Raw genomic sequence first — 18,595 nt, 5'->3', positions numbered from 1 at the left:
TGTTGTTTTGGAGTGTAGTGCTGTTCAATTTTATTAAAGTGCAGAAATTTAAATGAGTTTCATTGTCTTACAAAATAGCTAAAAGTTTTCAGGAATTAAACAGTTTATTAGATCCTTGCATTCTGGATAGAATGCAAATTAATTTTCCATGGACATCATTTATTTTTGTGCAAACTGTTCTTCAGCAGCTTTCACCTGCATGCCATCTGTTACTCCAATATGTACAGTGATTTTCAGGTAAGTTACTTAGCATCTGATGAAGATACCCAGGAAACAGATTTGCTTGAAGTCCCTCATCACCAATGAATTTCTAAGTAAATTGTACTCCATCTAAGTAAATGCGACTCCTTTAACAGATTCATTTGTCTTGTCTGTACTGATGGTGTGATATGGTCTCACTGCAGTTACTGTATTTAAGGGACAAATCCAGCGTCTGCCTACTACCTCCCCCGTGCATTGCACTGACAAAATCAGGGAAGAGCAGTTCCTGGCCTGCTCTGTGAGCAGGGAGGAGTGTGCCTCCAGGCCCCCCTCCTCCTCTCTCATGTGGAAGCAGAGTTGGCAGCAGCAGCTTTCAGCCAGCTCTGCGCACGCTGCAGCACAGAAGGTGGTATTTGGCTTCTCAGATGATGCTTGCTGTCCAAGCAGCTGTTCCCTGCAGTAGAGTAGGCGAGTTACCAGATAGACTGCTAGATTACAGGACTGCTGCAATCAAGGTCCATTTAGTTAGTCAAGTAAGACTGCAATCCTGAAGAGCTCAGAATATAAGTAGTCGAGTCAGAGATGAGAAGAAATGGAGCACGAAGAAATGGGGACTCTGAAATAGAGCCACTAAACTCTAGGGCTTTGTCCACTTTCTCAGTTTCATACTGGATATTTTGTCCATCTTCTGCAGCATATTCTTTGCCCTTGTTGTGCTGTTACATTTTGTTCTTCTTGATATATATAAAAATACAAGTAGGTTTCTTGTAGAGAGGAGCATGATATTGTCAAATCCGTAACAGTCCTCTTCAGTTCTCATTTGAACACAAATATTTTGTAACAATTTTCTGAAGAAACAGATTTCTGAAAATATGTTTAAAGGGTAATAAGATTTCAGAGAAGAGTGACTAGAAAGTGTGCCAATTTGTAGAACTAGAGTCACGGTATCTGGAAATAGGTTTATTTATTTTTAATGTACAGTTTACTTATAAAAGGTTATGCGATAAAGTTTAAAATTGTGACCTGTGTAGTGGTATAAAGTGATTGCAGAATGAATTTTAAAGATAACAATAAACAGTACATGTTTGCTACTGAACTTTGAGTTATAAATTCTGGAAGGAAGTTGCTGAGTAAGTACCTGGAACTATAAAGTGTTAAACCACAGCTCAGAAAGCATTAACCAAGGGAGTGTTTACTTTTTGGGTTTATTCAAGCTTCTCAGTTCAAAAATAAGAACCTGGGAGCTGAAGAAGAGAGTAGTTTGTTTCCTTCTTCCATAATTCTGAATAGAAAATCAACGTGAAAAAATGACATCTGTTTAAAAAGCTTTCAGTACATGGTGACTAGAAGCAGTCAACTCAGACCACTACGTACAGATCAGACATTTTATGAGAATGTTGAAAATTGTTGGTGTAGGGCAGACAAAAGGGATTATATTAGCTCAGTGTTAGGCTTTAGCAGGCTAATTGTGGATGACTATGAAGGGATATTAATCAAAAAAGAAATTGGAGGTTTCATTCTTTTCTCAATATATCCTCCTTTTTTTGCTTGCAGGTATTGGTTTACACCTCCTTCTGATCTGAAGATTGCAATCTAGTTTACTGAGTTTAAAGGGCAAGAGTGGATATATTCTGAAATTTGCAGTGGCAGCAAGTCTCTGTGACAGAGCCATGTTGTAACAATGTGTTCATTTGTAGTTCAGACAGCTTGTCCTGACAGGTGTATATCTCATAGTCTATAGAAAGGTTTGCATTGTCGAAGTTGACATGGAATTGGGATGAATATTGTTCCATTAACTCTGTTCTGTAATTTACTACTTAAAATTCGGAAGAGTTGTGTCCTATTACTCAACTGTGTACATATTGGCACTTCTGAGATTAGTAGCAGTATATCTTCCAAACAGAGGTTATGGAACAAATACATTTTGGATGTGGAATTTTATATGCTACCTACTGAATGAGTCAAACCCAAACAAATAGAAAAAGCCTGAACAACCTTCAGAGCTTGGGCTTACAATTGTGTTTGAATCGAAGGGTTTAAAACAATTTTGGCCACCTGGTTGGTGGGCAAAAGTAGCCCTGTAGGATGGTGGTAAGAAGACTTTGGCTACAGAAAGCCTGTCTTATAGAAGAGATTAAAGGAGCTCAGTTTGTCCAAGAGTTCAAAGTTACTTAATACTGATTGAAAAAGCTTCTTCACCATCAAGGGAATTTCTAAAACAGTTTGTGAATTTCGCAAGCAAAAAAGGAAAAGCTGGAAGTTGATAATGGCGGCATTTGGAACTGAAAGGGAGCGGAGGAAAGGGATGGGTCATAGGGAAGTGCTGACTAATGGTCAACAAACGCTGTAAGGGAGTTCTTGTGTTAAGAGCTGGCCTCACTTCCTAAAAGGAAAATAAACCCCGTACGGTTCAAGCAAGTTGGGGAAGTATCTAAGCTGGTCTATTAGAAAGTGGGGAGGGACTATGCTGCAAGGAGAGTTTGATTATAATGGTGTTCTGAGCCATTAAAAAAGATATACAACTAAATTCTGGTGTGACCTGTATTCTGATCTCTTTTGTGGGTAGGATGTATTCATATCTTTATCGTGTCAGAGAGGCCTGTTAGTAGTGAACGTGATTTTTAAATGCTAGACATAGGAGTACCTGGGGTTTTTTTTTAAATCTAGTAAGTAAATATAATGTCTTCCCTCTTCTCCCACTACAGCAGCACTCCCCCCCACCCTGCCCCACAGCTGAATGCTGATTTTGATAAGTCATAGATAAAGACTGCAGGGATTTTAAATTTGGAATTAACTTATACTAAGTAAAGGTGATAATTTGAAGTTATTTAGGATTTATTGGGAACTTCAACTCTTATTATAAATCTCCCACTGAAATTTAGTGAAGGATGGAGATCTGTGATTTTTATGTTATGATCTGTTTTGCATCTAAGGGTAGGGTTGAGCAGTTTCTAAATAAGTACTTCACTATGTTTATTGATAAAACATGGTAGTTGCTAATTTTGGCAAAGACTAAACTGTTGCATATATCTAAATGAAATTTATACTTTAAGAACTGTTAGTAATTTAAGTGATGTGCTTTTAAATAAAGTCCTGTGCTTAACGCTCTTTATAATCACTATTTTTAATTCCCTCTATACCAAAAGATACTCAGAAAGCAAATCAAATTACTGCAAATCAAATACATAAAAAATGAGGTATTAGTATTTATTATGTTGATTTAATGGAATAAATTAAAACCTAAGACCTCTTTTAAATAATACATAAGTCTTTTTTTTTCCTAGAAAGAAGGTAGATTGTTTGCTGCCGATGATTTCACTGTCAAACTTTGTTACTTCCCCAAATTCTTAATAATAAAACAAAATAGTATGAAAATTTCCATTTGATAACTTCTGAAACTTGCAATGAAATTTGAGTTCAAAATTATTTTTACTTTTTGTCATTGATTTAACAATGGGCTTCTGAAATACTTTTTAAACTGATGCTCTTTAAACTTTTTTTTGTGACTGGTGAAGGGTAATATAGAACCTAGAACTTGAAAATCCTCAGGTTGAAAACTTTTTTAGGTCACTTTTAAAAATAAATATAGTTATTATATTTAAGTATACTATACATTTAATTACAATAGCTAGAATATATCATTTATGATACATAGTAAGTAGCTTAATCTCTTTTTATGCTTTTGCTCTGTATTGTCCATGTCACCCTATGTTAAATGGATAAATAAAAATAACTTTTCAAAGCATAGCCTTTAGACAATGTGTTGTATCTGGGTGCCGAGAAATCTATTGCTTCTGGTGCGTTGCAACTTGGGAAATCTGTCTCCGGGGGGCTCAAATGTGGGGGATGAAAGAGAATAATAGATAAAATAGAATATGCAAGATTGCCTAGAGTTGGCTGAGCAGGTAGCACAAAGTACTGACTCAGGCAGCAACTTGCAGTTGGAAGATTTTTGTCTTTGTTTTACATGGCAATCTGCAAAGTCTTCAGGGACGTGAGTAACTGCCTCCATCCTCAGCAGCACACGTTGTGTTTGTCTGAACTGTGAAAGTAAAAAGCTCTACCTGAGACACAGTCATAAGGAGGAGTCAAAAAAGGGATGAAACTACAATACGGAAAGTGGAAGTGAAAAAAGGGAAAAAAAACATAAAAAGATGTGTGTATAAAGAAAGGAAATAGAGGAGTTGGGTGTTTTTTGTTTTGTGGTGGCTTTTTGGGTTGGGTGGTTTTTTTTGTAAGCTGCAGTCTCAAATGAGGGAAAAGATAGTCCATAACACTGTTTGTGTAACTAAAAGTGAGAACATCTAAACAGCTGATCGATTTAAGGTGTGAAGTGTCAGTTCTGAAGCATACAGTTAAAATTACTGTCAATATTAATGAATTTAATGGCAAGCAGATTCACTTATTCTTTGTAGCAGAAAGCTATGCGTTCATTTCCAGTAGGTCCTACCTGATGGTTTCTTAAGAATCAGCTCATCCTGTCAAGGCCATCTGGGAGTGATCATTGTCTGAATACTCAAGCAACCAGTTTGAACTGCCCTCTAAGACTTCCTACTTAGAGCAATAAGGAAACAACCTAAAGAATCTTTTTATCTTAATATTTTGTTTTCCTTGGTGGTGGTTAGCCTCAGGGTTATTCAACAGGATTGCTAGGAACCCCCTTTAGATACTAAGGCAGCTGGCTATAGCAGCTTTTATTGCAGCATGCTTAGGCAAGCCTCTTTGACTTGAAAACCTTCAGGCAACCAAAAATAGGGTATATAGAAAGGGGTGTAAAATTGCCTGGCTCCTGATCATGCAAAGAGGCATTTGATTTCCCTCTTGCTTTCTTTGTCTGCTTTTAAGAGCTAACTGGGGAGAGAGAAATGAGATAGAATCTCAGAGATAAAAGGACAAGAAAGTGATAAAGAATTCAGTGGCCCATCACTTCTGAAAATCATCTGCTCTTCCCTTGATAATTTGAAGCTAGTGTTTGTGTAACCTTGTCTTTAGTGTAACAGAAGACGGAATAGTTGCATCTTGAGGTCTCTGTTTTTGCTAAGCAGGGGCGTAGGAGGGTATCTGTAAAATTAATCCAATAATTTCACTTGAAATAGCAGTGGAGATGGTTCTTCCTTTAGATTTGCCCTCCTCGGTGATGTATCTTTATCCCTTTCATTTAAAATTAAGGAGAGGAAGAACAATGAGTTCTGAGTATGCTGAGTGACTTAGCCACAGGAAGCAAATTTCTTACACACACCCCCTTCTCTCCACCCTGCCCCCTAAGGTTTCTTTAAATAGAGCCTCTTTTTCTGCTGTGGAACCAAGAGGGCAAGTTTAAAATTAAGTAAATCTGTTGATACAGAATGTGATCACACTGCATTTAGTCATTTATGGAGTTTGGGAAAGGATTGAACTGATACAAGGACTGTAAGAGCAAGGACTTTTCTTTTTAGTCTCTGTAGTACTGCTGTTTCTTATAGTTTTCAAAGTAATGGAAAGAGCCCTGGGAATGAAAATGCCTTCATACTCCTTTTTTTTTTCTGAAACTCAGAAAATAATCTTACTTTATTTGGGAAATCCACAGAGGAATCTAAGAATCATATTTTTGAGACTCAGTTTAAAATACTTCTAAGCGTTGTGATACTAGCCCTCTTTTTTCTGGATGAGGTCCTTGAGTGCAGGGTGGGAAGAAAGACATGAGGAAAAGGAATAATAAATGCAAAAATAAGCATGTTATTACTTCAGTTTCTGCTTTGACAAATGGCAGTTGTTTCAAGAGTGCATTATAATAAAAGTGGTGCTACCTTGACAAACCTTTGAACGTCATGTCATGCCTTCATCTCTTCTGTTAGTCATGCATGTATGATCAGACTGCCTGCTGCCCACCGTCCATTTTAGCATTATACACTCTGAAATGAGGACCTTTCTGTGAGTGCTTTCTTAAGAAGGTTAGTGCTATTCTGCAACTCCAAAACAGCAGGATGTGTATAATCAGAACAGTAAACTTAGTATTAAATCCTTGGTGTATGTATTGTGCACTGTCTGCATACAGGCCCATGCTAATGAAGGCTGCTTTTGAGTACCTTAACTACTGTATTTTGTCTATCTGTAAAAACCTCTACTCTGTGTGTCAATGTCCACAGCTTCATGGGCCATGCTTTCAGGAATTTCTGGTAGCTCCTAGCATCTTCCAAGCTGCAACTGCATCAGAAATAAATTTCAGAGGGATTTGTAGAACTTGCCTGACTCTTACTGACTGTGTGCAAAATCTATTTCTGCACCAATTAGACTTTTGTTAGAGACGTTGAAGGCATTTAAGTTCCCTTTACTGCTTTGTTCTAGTTCAGATTTAAACTGTTAATTTGCTGAATGAATTTCTGCTGCCCAAGACTGTAATTATGTAGGATAGTGTATATGGTTCTATTTCATAGTTTGATTAAGGGGCTAGAGCTCTGGCAGGCTCTCTTGCCACCTGGTCAATGTTCGTGCCCACCATTCTCATAGATTTTGCTTGTGTTCTTTCTCAAAGTTCATGAAATCACGGCTGCTGCACAACACGTGATTGCACACTGAATGATTGCATGTTGATTTAAAGGTATGCTTTTGCAAGCTGAAAGTAGGATAGACCTACAGATTGTCATGCCACCAGTGTGCTCTCTGTCATCGTATGCCTATGGTGTGATTTGGTGAGGACATCATCAGTAGCATAGAAGGAGTAGTCCAACGCAAACTTTGTTTAGTTAATGCATAAAGACCTGTCAAACAGAAGAAAGAATATGGAAAATTCGAAAATGGAAAATTCAAAAATACCGCCATATTATGTATTGCAGCAATATTCAGAAACTTTTATCTGTGTTTCTGTTTCTTTGAGGCAATTAGGCCATGGCTGGAGACATTACTGTCCTTAGGAGACAAACTTTAGGGTTTTTTTCTGACATTTTTGGGAAATAGATTAAGAATTTATAAACTTCACTGCTGTGTGCTTTTATATACATTAGGCTGTAATAATCCTGAGACCTACGGAAATATTGCAAGTTAATATAGAGAGAACAAGTGGAAAAACAGTGCTTTCCCAAGCAATGGGTGGAATATAATCTCTCAGCAGATGAGATTTTCATTGCTGGGTGACCAACAGCCTTTCCTTTTGTTGGATTTGTTAGTCACAAAGACAGTTGGAAAGTCCTTAAAGAATCTCAGGCCACCTTAAGTGTGTCTCCATGTCTAATAGTGGTGCAAATTTAGGGAAGTGTTTATGGAGGATTGAATTTGGGGGTAGAGATAATTGCTAACAGAGCTGTCTCATTTCCCCTTCAGGCTTTTCTCTTTACTGTTGCTGCTTGGAATTGAAATTTGTGTCATCTCAAACAATGTATTAATACTACTTAAGGTATAAATCTAGAACTTTGTTATACCATTTTCAAAGAAATGTACTTCACTTTTAAGTCAACAATACCCAATTAAAAATGGCCAATATAGCTGAAAAGTTAGTTTCATGTTTTAATTTTTTCCAATTCTTGAAATCCCCTTAATAGGGTAGAAAAAAGAGTGTTCAAAGAATGTCACAGCTCCTACCATCAGGCAAAGCTGAATCAACTCCATTGTGTATAATGCCTTAAGAGCATCATCAGCCATAACCCAGAAATCTCTGCATGCTACACTCCAGTTGTTGAGAGGGATAATGAGAGCAGTTCATGCCAAGGCTGCTTCTACTCTAAACTTACTTGTTCATGCCATTTCTAAACTGAACTATGGAAAATTCACCCGTGAGGTCCTCTAGCCTATCTGCCATGTCAAACTGATAGTGGCCTTCTAGCTACTGCTGCCCTTCTTAGGAGTTTGCATCTAGCACTGTTCTTGAATTAGTAGATACTGTCACTTTCACAGCTGCCCTACGATCAGACCACCACATTTGTGATTTTCCTGTAGAGTTTAGGCCTCTGCAGAAGCAGACATTCTGGTTTCTCTGCCTGCTGTAATGATAGGTAGGTCAGTACCTTGCAAGTAGCCTACACTGCCTGTGCACAGGACAAGTTTGTGTAAGGTTTGGCAAAGGTGTTAGTTTGAAGTTGATTTTTTTTTTTGAGACAATTTATGGTAGTTTCAAGAGCAGAAATACTGTTTCTTCTAGAGCCACCAGCAGAACTAACTTTCTAGTATGTATATCAAGTTCTGATGTACTAAAATATACTGATCATAGCTCTAAAATAATTCAGTAATGGCATTTATGAGGAGAAACTTACTGTGGTCATGATTCATCTAATCTTTGAAGTTCTTACATTAAAATAAAGATTAAAAGAAACAAAAAGGGAAAACCTTCCAGAAAGTTATGTATTATGTGAATTGAGGAAACCAGCTGGTTAGGAAGACAAAGGAAAAAATATGAAAGAATAGAATGTGTAGCTCGAACATTTAAGCTAAAGCAGAACCGTAGGTGACATCCTTGTCAATGGAGCAGTTCATGTTTGGGATATAATGAAAAGTTGGCATTTCACACCAAGTTTAGAAAATAATTAGGTTTAGCTTCATTTGTGCACTTGATTGTGCTACACCAAGACTTTCCATCCCCAATACAAAAACTATGCAATGCCAAGTCAGCAGTTTTTATAGGGCAGTCATGATGCAGTCAGTGGTGTGTGTGTTTTGCTTTTAATAAAATAGGATTTCCAGTGAATTCCTAAAATAGTCCCAAAAATCTGAAAACCAAAATTTCTTTTCTGTGTAGATCAGACTTCGGCATTTGTTTGCTGTTACAGAAATTTCATATAGTATGTTCATCTGGTACCCAAGATTAAAATCTCTGTTCACTGTCATTTGCTTTTCTTCCTAATGGCATGTTTCTATTACACCTTTTAGTAAAATAATTGGCAATTTCTGACCTGCTTATGTTAATATCTTATTGCTTCTGAGAAGATCCTTTTTTGTGAAAGGAAAGTTCTCACTACAAATGACATAGCAGACATGCACCCTATATAAGATGACTTTATGCTAATCATGGCAAAAAAGAGGAAGTAAGAATCATGGTTTTGTGATGACTGAGAATTCTGTTATTCTTGAAAAGCATACCTACTAATATGGACTCTGTAGTTGCCATAAATACTACATAATGTCAAAACTGAAGACCTCTTAGATAAGCCTTTCTTGAAGGATTTAAGTAATTTTTTGCGTGTCCTTTGTGTGTTCCTTTCTGACTTGGCTTTCAATAATACAGCTCATGACTTTTCAGTGCAGCAACTGGACTACAAATGTGAAGGTGTGTCACATCTTGTGCAAAGGCAGATCAGTTCTCTGGTTTTAAGAAAGGTTTTATTTTAGTAGTCTATTAGCACCTAAAGGTTATTTTTCAAATAAAGTAACAAATATGATCATTTTGATCTCTGGATCCCCTGCTTCTTTTCCCTTGTACTTTAAAAGAACTAACAAACAAACAAAAAACCCTATCAAACAAGCAAACACCCCCACCACTCACCCCCTGCAAAAAAACCCAAAGCAACAAAACCACCCAAACTCAACCAAAAAAAACAACCCCAAACCACCAACTCTTTAAAAATTAGGTTAGAAATTGTATCTGACAAATCTTCAGGCATGTGATAGTGTTTAATGCCAATAAAGATTTATTTCAATTAGAAACTCCAATTCTTAGTAGCTGCAGAAATGGTCTTTGTGTGCGTAAAATGAGAACATTGTTCTTTTCTTTTATGTTGTTCTTGTCAATATGTAAATAATTTGTGTGTGACTGTAAAATGTGGGGATGGCTGGGGAGCTTGATTCTCTTCATAAAGCATAGCACTTTGAAAGTGCTTTTTGGTGGAGAGTAGGGAGTGGTGTGGCTTGGAACAGACCCTCTTCTTGATACCAGAATTCACATGTTTGCTAACAAATACTTCGGGTGTTCTGGGTGGTTTAGCTTTGTTTTTCGAAGGCCTGTTACCACAGGCCTACATTTATGGTACAATCTAAGTTGATTTCCTTAGTTTCTGCAACATTTGTCAGCTTTAACAAGGATTTGCTTCACCTAGACCTAGATGAACAATAATAGATAAGTGTCAGATAGCTAGATGTTGGATTCGGGAATTTATTCTATGAAGTAAAATGTCTTACTGATTGTCTTAGGGATGTTGATTTTAATTCCAAGACTATTTATTTATTTTGTTCTGTGCACACAGTGCAGAGCTGTGATTCTAGTTCATGAGTAGGTAAAATTAGAATTTCAGTTTAGTTTGATAATACCGTGCTAAATATAACAGCTGATTAATGGGTTTCATTGATTTGATATCGTTTGCTAATATTTTTTAAAAATTTTTGAGGTTGACAGTTACGCTTTATCAAAATATGGGTCAGGTCATGTAAAACAGAAGATATTGAATGTAAGGATTGGGGCCGTTGTCATGTAAAGCAGCTACTATGCAAAAAATCTGTTTAATGCATGGAAAGATAATGTAGTATTGGTGTTAGAGTTCTTAGGTCCATTTTGGACCTTTTCTGTGCTGCTAATTGAAAGAAGGAAAGATCTTTAACGCTGGAACAGGTTGCCCAGAGAGGTTGTAGATGCCCCTTCCCTGGAGGTGTTCAAGGGCAGGTTGGATGGGGCACTGAGCAACCTGGTCTCGTGGAAGGTGTCCCTGCTCAGCGCAGAGGGGTTGAATCTAGATGGCCTTTAAAGATCCCTTTCAACCCAAACTATTCTATCATTCTGTGATCTTTACCTGTGGAAAATGTCCTGTTTCCATACTTCAATTGATAATGAGAAATACATAGTGATTATAGGAGGTTACCCTGGTGCATATGCTGCAGATACTGAACAAATAGAAAACCTGTATTCCTTCCTGTAGTACAAGGATTTATTTAAACATTTCATCCGTATAAGTGGGGGTTTCTGTGCTTTGTATTCCTTAAGTTGATGAGCATGATTGGAAAGTTGTGGAAAAGAACTGATCCATTGTGATGTGCACATAGCTGAGTGGGAGGGCACAAAGAGTTTGCCTTATTGAACCAACCTTATGATTAATATTATTTTAATGTAATCAGTTTGCTTACTTTGAGACTTTTCTTCTATGACTCTTTGCTCTAAGAAGACTACTGGTTGGAGTTTAGTTGGTAAGTAAGGAATGTGTGACTGTTCTCAAGTGATACTCGTTTAGGGAAAGGATTGGAAGCTGCTTCTGCCTCAAATAGGTACCCATGTGAACAACTCTGTATGACCATTAACTATACTTTGCGTGGTATGCTTAGCAGGCTTGAGGAGTGGGTAATGCTGTGCACAAAACTGGAGGTACTTTTAAAATTACTTCTTCCATAGTCAGTTTATCTATGCCGTATTCAGATATGTTTGGAAAAGCTGTTTCAGTGTGTTCTTACAAAGCTACCTGCAGAAATGGTTATGTAATGCAGTGAGACAACTTTTTTCCTTCTGTTTCTTGCTCTACACTCAAATAGTATATAAAAACAAAGGCTGTAAAATATGTGCCTTAGGTAGACATTTTATGAGTTCATAGTAATACATGGATTTTTTATAGGAGTTAAATGGAAATAAACAAATGTGTAGTCGTGGGTGCAGTGCTGTTTTCCCAGTTTCCACTGTTCCCAGAACTGAGTTGAGCAAATATAACAAATCAGAAATAGAGGGGAGGGGTAGCACATGCTGGTACTGTAATTTAAACACATGGTCTGTGAAGCATTACTATACAGTGTTTTTACATCTGTATTATCTTTACCTGCTTTCATTGCTTTGCAAAATTGACCAGCAGAAAAGTGAAAAAATGTTCTCTGGTATGAAGGTTTATGTGTAGTCCAGTATATATAGGGCAGCCTTTACTGTGTTGTGCCCTGATTTATAAATAAATAGGCTAAAAAGGAAATAAAGAAGTCTTGCTGCATGTGGCATGTTTCTCAGTGGAGCTGAATATTGGAAAACGTATGCAACCAAAAATGCTGTGTGCTTAATAGTACCTGTATTAAATGAGCAGGTCATGGAAACCAAAATGGCTGGGACACCATTTTAATTCATGCAGTAGCAGTGTGGGGGATCCTGTACACAAGGGAAAACTGGCAGTAGTTGCCACAAGCAGACAAAGTAGAGCTTTGTTTACTGTTATATTTTTGTACAAATAACATTTCTGCCTATTTTGTGACCCTGCTACAATGTGTCTGTAACTCTTTGACCTGGAATTGTTTGTGTGCATGTTTAGTGAGGGTAAAATACATATATCTTAAAACTTTCTTAAAGGCCATTTCCTGATACCTTCTATCTTATAACAGAAAGTCCCTTCAGTGATTAGAATGTGATAAATAATTTTACGTAAGCATAAAACGGGGCAGTAGTCACCAAAATAATCTTCTGAATTTCTATCTATTCCTTCTCAGTTGTTTGAAATTACAAAGTAGTTACAAAATTTAGTATTTTTGGGGAAAACACCATTTTTTGAACATCAAATAACATGTTAGAAACATTTACTAATGCAGTGGAGCACATTTTTATTAATTGGAGTCAAGGGTTTAGTAAGATTCTAGGCGTAGCAATCAGTTGCTTACGGCAGGGAGAAAATAATACTCTGTTTTGTTTGTCTAGTTTGACCTCTGATGAGATCTTAATTTATGATCATAGCTCTTGAATGTTGTGGTCATGCAAATACATAAACAAAATTTGGTATTCATCTCTTCTAATGTCAATGCATTTGACCTAGTTAACTTAGGTTCCCTTATTGAAAGAGAAAAAAGGCCTGGTTCACCTTCAGTATGTTCCTTAAATTGATCAAATTAATTACATCCTAACAGTGCTTATTTAGATTCCTTTCTCGTCAGTGGAGACCGGGGTGACAAAGTCAGATGTCAGTGTCCGCAAAGATGCTAGTGTTGAGGTGACCAAATCTGAATGGTTTGTCCCTTTAGAATGTCTACAATAATACAGTACCAGCTCTTAAACTTGAATATGCTTTAAAATAAGAGAAACTGTGAATTGGGAACAGTTGCTGCACAATTATTATTTAATCCCAACAAAAACATGGAAAACTTACAGCCTGATTGGTAGTTCAGTACAAATACGTGTTGATCCAAGATAGATAGCACACGCAGTGTAAGACATGGGTACAACGCAGAGGTAAGAGTTGGAGTACTTAGTTTTGAACTCAGATCACCAGTAGAATTTATATTGCAGCTTTAAATGTTGTGGTTTTGCTGAAGTAAATGAATATAGACATTCCATGTAATCTAGACAAAGTAACTTTAAGGATTATTAATGTAAGGAAAGAATGGTACCAAGTTAATGATGCTTTAGATTCTAATTGATAATGGTACTATTTGAATATGAGTTTTAATTGATACCAGTTCTAAATGAATTGATAACAAGCTTTGTTGTAAATGCTCAGTGTGTATTATTAGTTTTATTTTTGTCCACATATACTACTTGGAGCAGTGTTGCTTAATGGCATCAAGATAACATTGATGCTTGTTATGAATGCCTGCATTTGTTATTTATTAGCAAAACATGCTAATCACAAACTCAAAAGGTGAAGTAATCATTCATTACGCTTTTGTATTTTCATTGAATTGAATACTTTTGTGAATGACAGTGCTGAAGGTACTTTCCAGTTTTTTCAAAACAGATATATCTAAGCTCCCAAAGTTTTGTAATTTGGTTCTGGAGAGGGCTAGTTGAGTTACTCAACAGTCCAGCTGTCCTCATCTTTTCATATGAAGCTGAAAGGCACATCACTTTGATATCACTGCTCTAGTGTGACTAGTTACTTAAATTACCACGAAGAGATTGTTCATTTGTCAGTGGTGAGGGGAGTAGTCCATCAAATAATCTGAGAATGTGGTTTGCGCACAGTAAGTTTGGGAACACTGATTGCTCACTAGCCAGTTCGTTACAACTCCCTAGGCACCGAATGTGAACTCATGCCAAGTTACTGGACTGTGCATGAGATTGCAGACATAACTGACTTGGTTTGAAAGACTCTGAAGTCACTTTTAAAAATGATAAGTAATTAATCAACGAGAAAAGGAAGAGAATGTTTATTTCAAGGGTACAACATCTAGTTATGGTACAACAGTCTAGATTATGATAGTCACGTTGAGCCTTATCTCACCATTGCTCTAGCTCTGACTGCTACAGCTGTTTGTTGGGAAAGTGGTGGCGGCGGCGGCCAGAGTAAGGATTTGAGAATCTGTCATAAGGTGATGCTTGGAAAGAATCCAAGCAGTTTCTGCTTGGTTTTGAATGTGGCTGTTGTGGGCAAGCACAACCTTTTGCTGTTAAACTTTCTGTGCTAGCAGGTCATCGTTGTGAATGCATGATTGTCCTAACTCTCTCATTCTTTTGTCCTAGTCACATTGATCAAACAACAACATGGCAAGATCCTAGGAAGGCCATGCTTTCCCAGATGAATGTTACAGCCCCCACCAGTCCTTCCGTGCAGCAGAACATAATGAACTCAGCATCGGGTAAGCAAAAATTGTATTTATGAAAAAGATCATACAAATGAAGATCTCACTAGCTATTTTAATTGGGGGGGGGGGAGCGGGGGGGAGGAAATCCAAATCTCAAAAATGTCTCTCTAATTACCTGGTGTTTAAATCTGTTGGTGCTTGATGGATTAAGCAAGAGGCTGATACTGGAGGTAAGAGAATTTGCATAATATTTATGATGTCAACAGAAAATAGTTCTTTGATTTGTTTTTTTATTTTTTTTCAAATGAATGATGCAAACATTTAAAGAAGCAGAATTTTTGTATAATTTCTTCTGACTGAAATGCCGTTAAATTGATGAAGACCAGAATTTCCATTAAATTGGCATCAATTTGCATTAAAACTATTGTGCTGCGGTGTTGTTCTGCTTCCCCTTGCTCACTTATTAGGTCTGGTGTACCCCATTCATTTACATTTCCTACATAAGTTATGACCATCTTTTTTTTTTCTTTCTTTTTTTTTTTATTTATTCCCCCTCTGTTTTCCCTAAAAAAATAAAGCAAACATCTGGAAAATCTTGTTTGGAAGCATAGACATTTTGATTTTCCTCTTATTTTCCTATCATTTCTAAAATCCTGTATCATGATTACTGCTTTAGCGGAGGAAATCTGATCTCTTTTCCCAGAATAAAGAATTGTTTTTCAGCTAGTCTGGGAGGTCTGTCACTAGACAGCAGTAAAGTGTGCTTGTTCTTGCTGTAGAATCTCCCGTATGTTTTCAGAGCTCTCTTGTCCTGACAGTGCAGAGACCAAGCAGATAAATTTGGTGCCATGCTAGTTTGACCACTGCGCTCTTCCCTATGCTTTGTCACCTTCTGTCCATCGCTGAGTCTCATGTTTTATTTATTTTCTCACACGCTGATTGTATTTTGTGTATGTCTGCTGTTCCTGTATTTCACAAAGGTTATTCTCTAGTGCTGCTTTTTGTTGTCTGTTTATACAGCTTTGTTTCATGCCACAATTCATATGCTGCAGACAATACCAAAAGATAACAGGCGTGACCAAACTGTGCTGTTCATGACTGAGTATTATAGAGGAAGCTAATGAAACTTTTTGCTGGCTAGGCGAGGAGGTTGCATTATCCTGAAACAAATTAGAGCCCTGTTCAAGTTCAGGAAATCATGGTTCAGAGCAATTAAGGTCTCGCTCTGATGTGAAAATGTCTGTGATTAATTTTTCTTTAAATATATCCCAGGAAACCTCAAGCAATAGAGGTGACGTTTTTGTAGGGACACTTCTGAAGAACAGTGAATAAGAGAAAGGAAACAATTCCCTTGGTCTGTGTTGCCTTTTGGTTTATCTTATTTGTGCTAAAACTGGATGCTTGCTGCTTGAATATTGACATAAATTCTGTGTTTTAAGATAACTCCTCAAACCTTGTACAAAGAATTAACAGGAAAAAATACTGATAGTGACGTAGAATTCATTCTATGTACTTAGAAAGAAATGAAGGGTCCTTAGCAGAAAAATAAACTGGTAGTTGTAAAGAGTAAAAATCTAAAAGAGAATCTAGCCATCAGTACACAAGGATTATCTTTAAAAGAAAATCAAGAATTTACGTGTAATTGGTGTGTGTGAGCAAGTGATCCTGAATAGATATTGTTGCTCATCCAATAAAGAAGAGTTGAGACATTTAAGTGGGTTGTCTTGTGACTTGAGAAAGTACTTACTTGAATACAAATTCATTGAACATTTATTTTTAATTTCACAGATGATACTGTGTTGAATACGAAATGAAAATCTTGTAAAGTTTTCCCCCCAGTGCTCTGAATTTGATAAAGTGCATGAAGAAATCAGAATTTCTGTGTATATTGAGTTACGTGTTTGTGGTGTTGCTTTTTTTAGGCTTAAATCAGTTGAGGTAGTGTGACTTGGAACTGACTCTTTGGATGCACCTGCTTACTCTTAACTTACTTGCATTTAACAGAAGTTTGGTTTGAATTATGTAATACTGAACCTGCATTTATTGAATGTGATTCTGGTTTTGATACCTGATTTGACAAATCTTTGTGTACTAACTTTAAATTATTACTGGATATTTGTTTTTACTAAAGTCTTTTATATCTGGTTCTGTTACTTCTTACTGCTGAGTTCATGTAACTTACGCTTCCTTGGTGGCCTGGTAAAGAATGAGACAAATGGAAAAATCAAGTAACTATGTACCACTTCAGCACAGTGGAACTTAAATCTGAGTACTAACGTCATAAATATAAGGCTACTTCATGTTCTAATTTGGGTATTCATCCTCAAGAACTGGGAAACAAAGTTGGGACCTTTAAGACCGAAGTTTCCTCTTATGAAATATTGCTGGCAATGAAACATGCCCTGTGCTGTGAGAGCCTTTCATGAAAGATATTGGGAAAAACCAAGTGTAAGTATTGTGACAGCTGGAGGTCACTGACTTGTAAAAAAATGTTCAAAATGCCACAGGGAGAATGTTTTCCTTTCTGTGCGGTTCATCTGTGTATAGCACTCAGTAATTGTAGCCCTTAATCAGAAGTTACTGTCCAAGTTTTAGTATATTTAATTACAGACTGCCATAGGAGCTTGTGAGCAAAGATACTGGGGTAAAACCTAAGATTTTTAGGAGCTGTCTTGAAAACCATTGCAAGCTACTATTAGCTAGAATTAAGAACAGGGAAACGAACTGAAGAGGGAAAGAGAGAACAGAAAGCTGTTGTCTGCATGTTGAAGACCTGTTGTCTTTTCTGGACAAATAGGATAAGTAGAGCTCAGGGGAAATGGGAAGAAAGCAAAACTAGAAAGTGTGGTAAAGGTGAAGGCAAGTTGAAAGATGTAGGGGGAAGGTGTAGTTTATCATGAGGTTGAGATTTTTAGGTTGTTTTTCTTAAGAAATCCCACCTCTTGAGGCAGCTAAGACTGGATGAGAATCCAGGTATCTTGCTGCAAATTATGTTTCTTTGAGGAAATTAACAGGCATCTGAACTAGGTTCATCTGTTCCTGGCATGATTTTGTGAATGAACTGTTTTGAGTGTTAGTAAGCATACATCCTTTACAGGAGGGCATCGGTATGTGAAAAGCAAGGATTTCCCCCCTGCATGCTTGTTTTGGTTCTTTGATGTTTTTTTAACCTCAGTCTTGCTGACCATAGCTTGCTACATGCAATCACCTAAAATGGTTTGAGCCATTGTCTGCAGAGAAACACAGTGCTCTTCTAGGTGGCATTCGTAAGCTAATCTTCTGTGAAGTAGGGTTGAATCTTCACATAAATAATGGAAAGAAAACAAGCCTGTCACTTCTAAATATGCAACGTATATAAAAATCAGTCTTGACTGTTGTGATTTTTTATGTATATGTTTCTAACCATTTTTCCCCTAAAGGTATTACAGGAAAAATAATGTTCTGCTGTCTCGATTAAAAAAAAAAAAAAAAAGTAGTAAAGATCATAGAATCATAGAATGGTTTGGGTTGGAAGGGACCTCAAAGATCATCTAGTTCCAACCCCCCCTGCCATGGGCAGGGACACCCTCCACTAGACCACATTGCCCAAAGCCTAACGGTGCTTTGTTCTTCTGAGGAACCTGTCCTGTATATTTCTTACTGAGGTAAAGTTACAAATTTGAAAGTAAACAATGCCTGTTTCTTATACTATTACAGTTGATATAAGAGAGATGGGATAGTAATTGTATTTATGCACTTCCATTCTTCAGATACTTTTACTTCCTGAATCATGCTTGACAGCACTGCTTACTTTAGCCTCTTCTGCTTGTGCGTAGGCATCAGATAATTAGCTTTGGAGTAGATTACCCATCTTTGTCCTCTGTTTGTCTTCCCTCTTATACTGCAGTTTTGAATTGGCTTTCCCAGTGAAAGTTTGTAGAACTAGTGTCATTCTGTTGCCTCTCAGGGGAAGGCTGTAGTGCTATGTTAAAGCTTGGTAGGAAAATGGACGCTGGAATTCATAACTCTTCAGGGTTTTTTTCCCCCT

General features: G+C 37.1%; 1 protein-coding gene across 8 annotated transcripts in view; it reads left to right on the top strand.

The window, feature by feature from the left end:
• Positions 1 to 18,595, top strand: part of YAP1 (Yes1 associated transcriptional regulator) — a 92,405-nt gene that overhangs the window by 34,001 nt on the left and 39,809 nt on the right. For all 8 annotated transcript variants that reach the window (XM_075742332.1, XM_075742333.1, XM_075742334.1 and 5 more), the window contains exon 3: positions 14,507 to 14,622. In XM_075742332.1, the coding sequence (XP_075598447.1) occupies positions 14,507 to 14,622 (116 nt within the window). The remainder of the gene's footprint in view (positions 1 to 14,506; positions 14,623 to 18,595) is intronic.

This window comes from Balearica regulorum, chromosome 1 (genome assembly GCF_011004875.1).
Source record: "Balearica regulorum gibbericeps isolate bBalReg1 chromosome 1, bBalReg1.pri, whole genome shotgun sequence".
Lineage (NCBI taxonomy): Eukaryota > Metazoa > Chordata > Aves > Gruiformes > Gruidae > Balearica > Balearica regulorum.
Note: the sequence above shows the minus strand (reverse complement) of the source record. Positions and strands in the feature narration are given on the sequence as shown.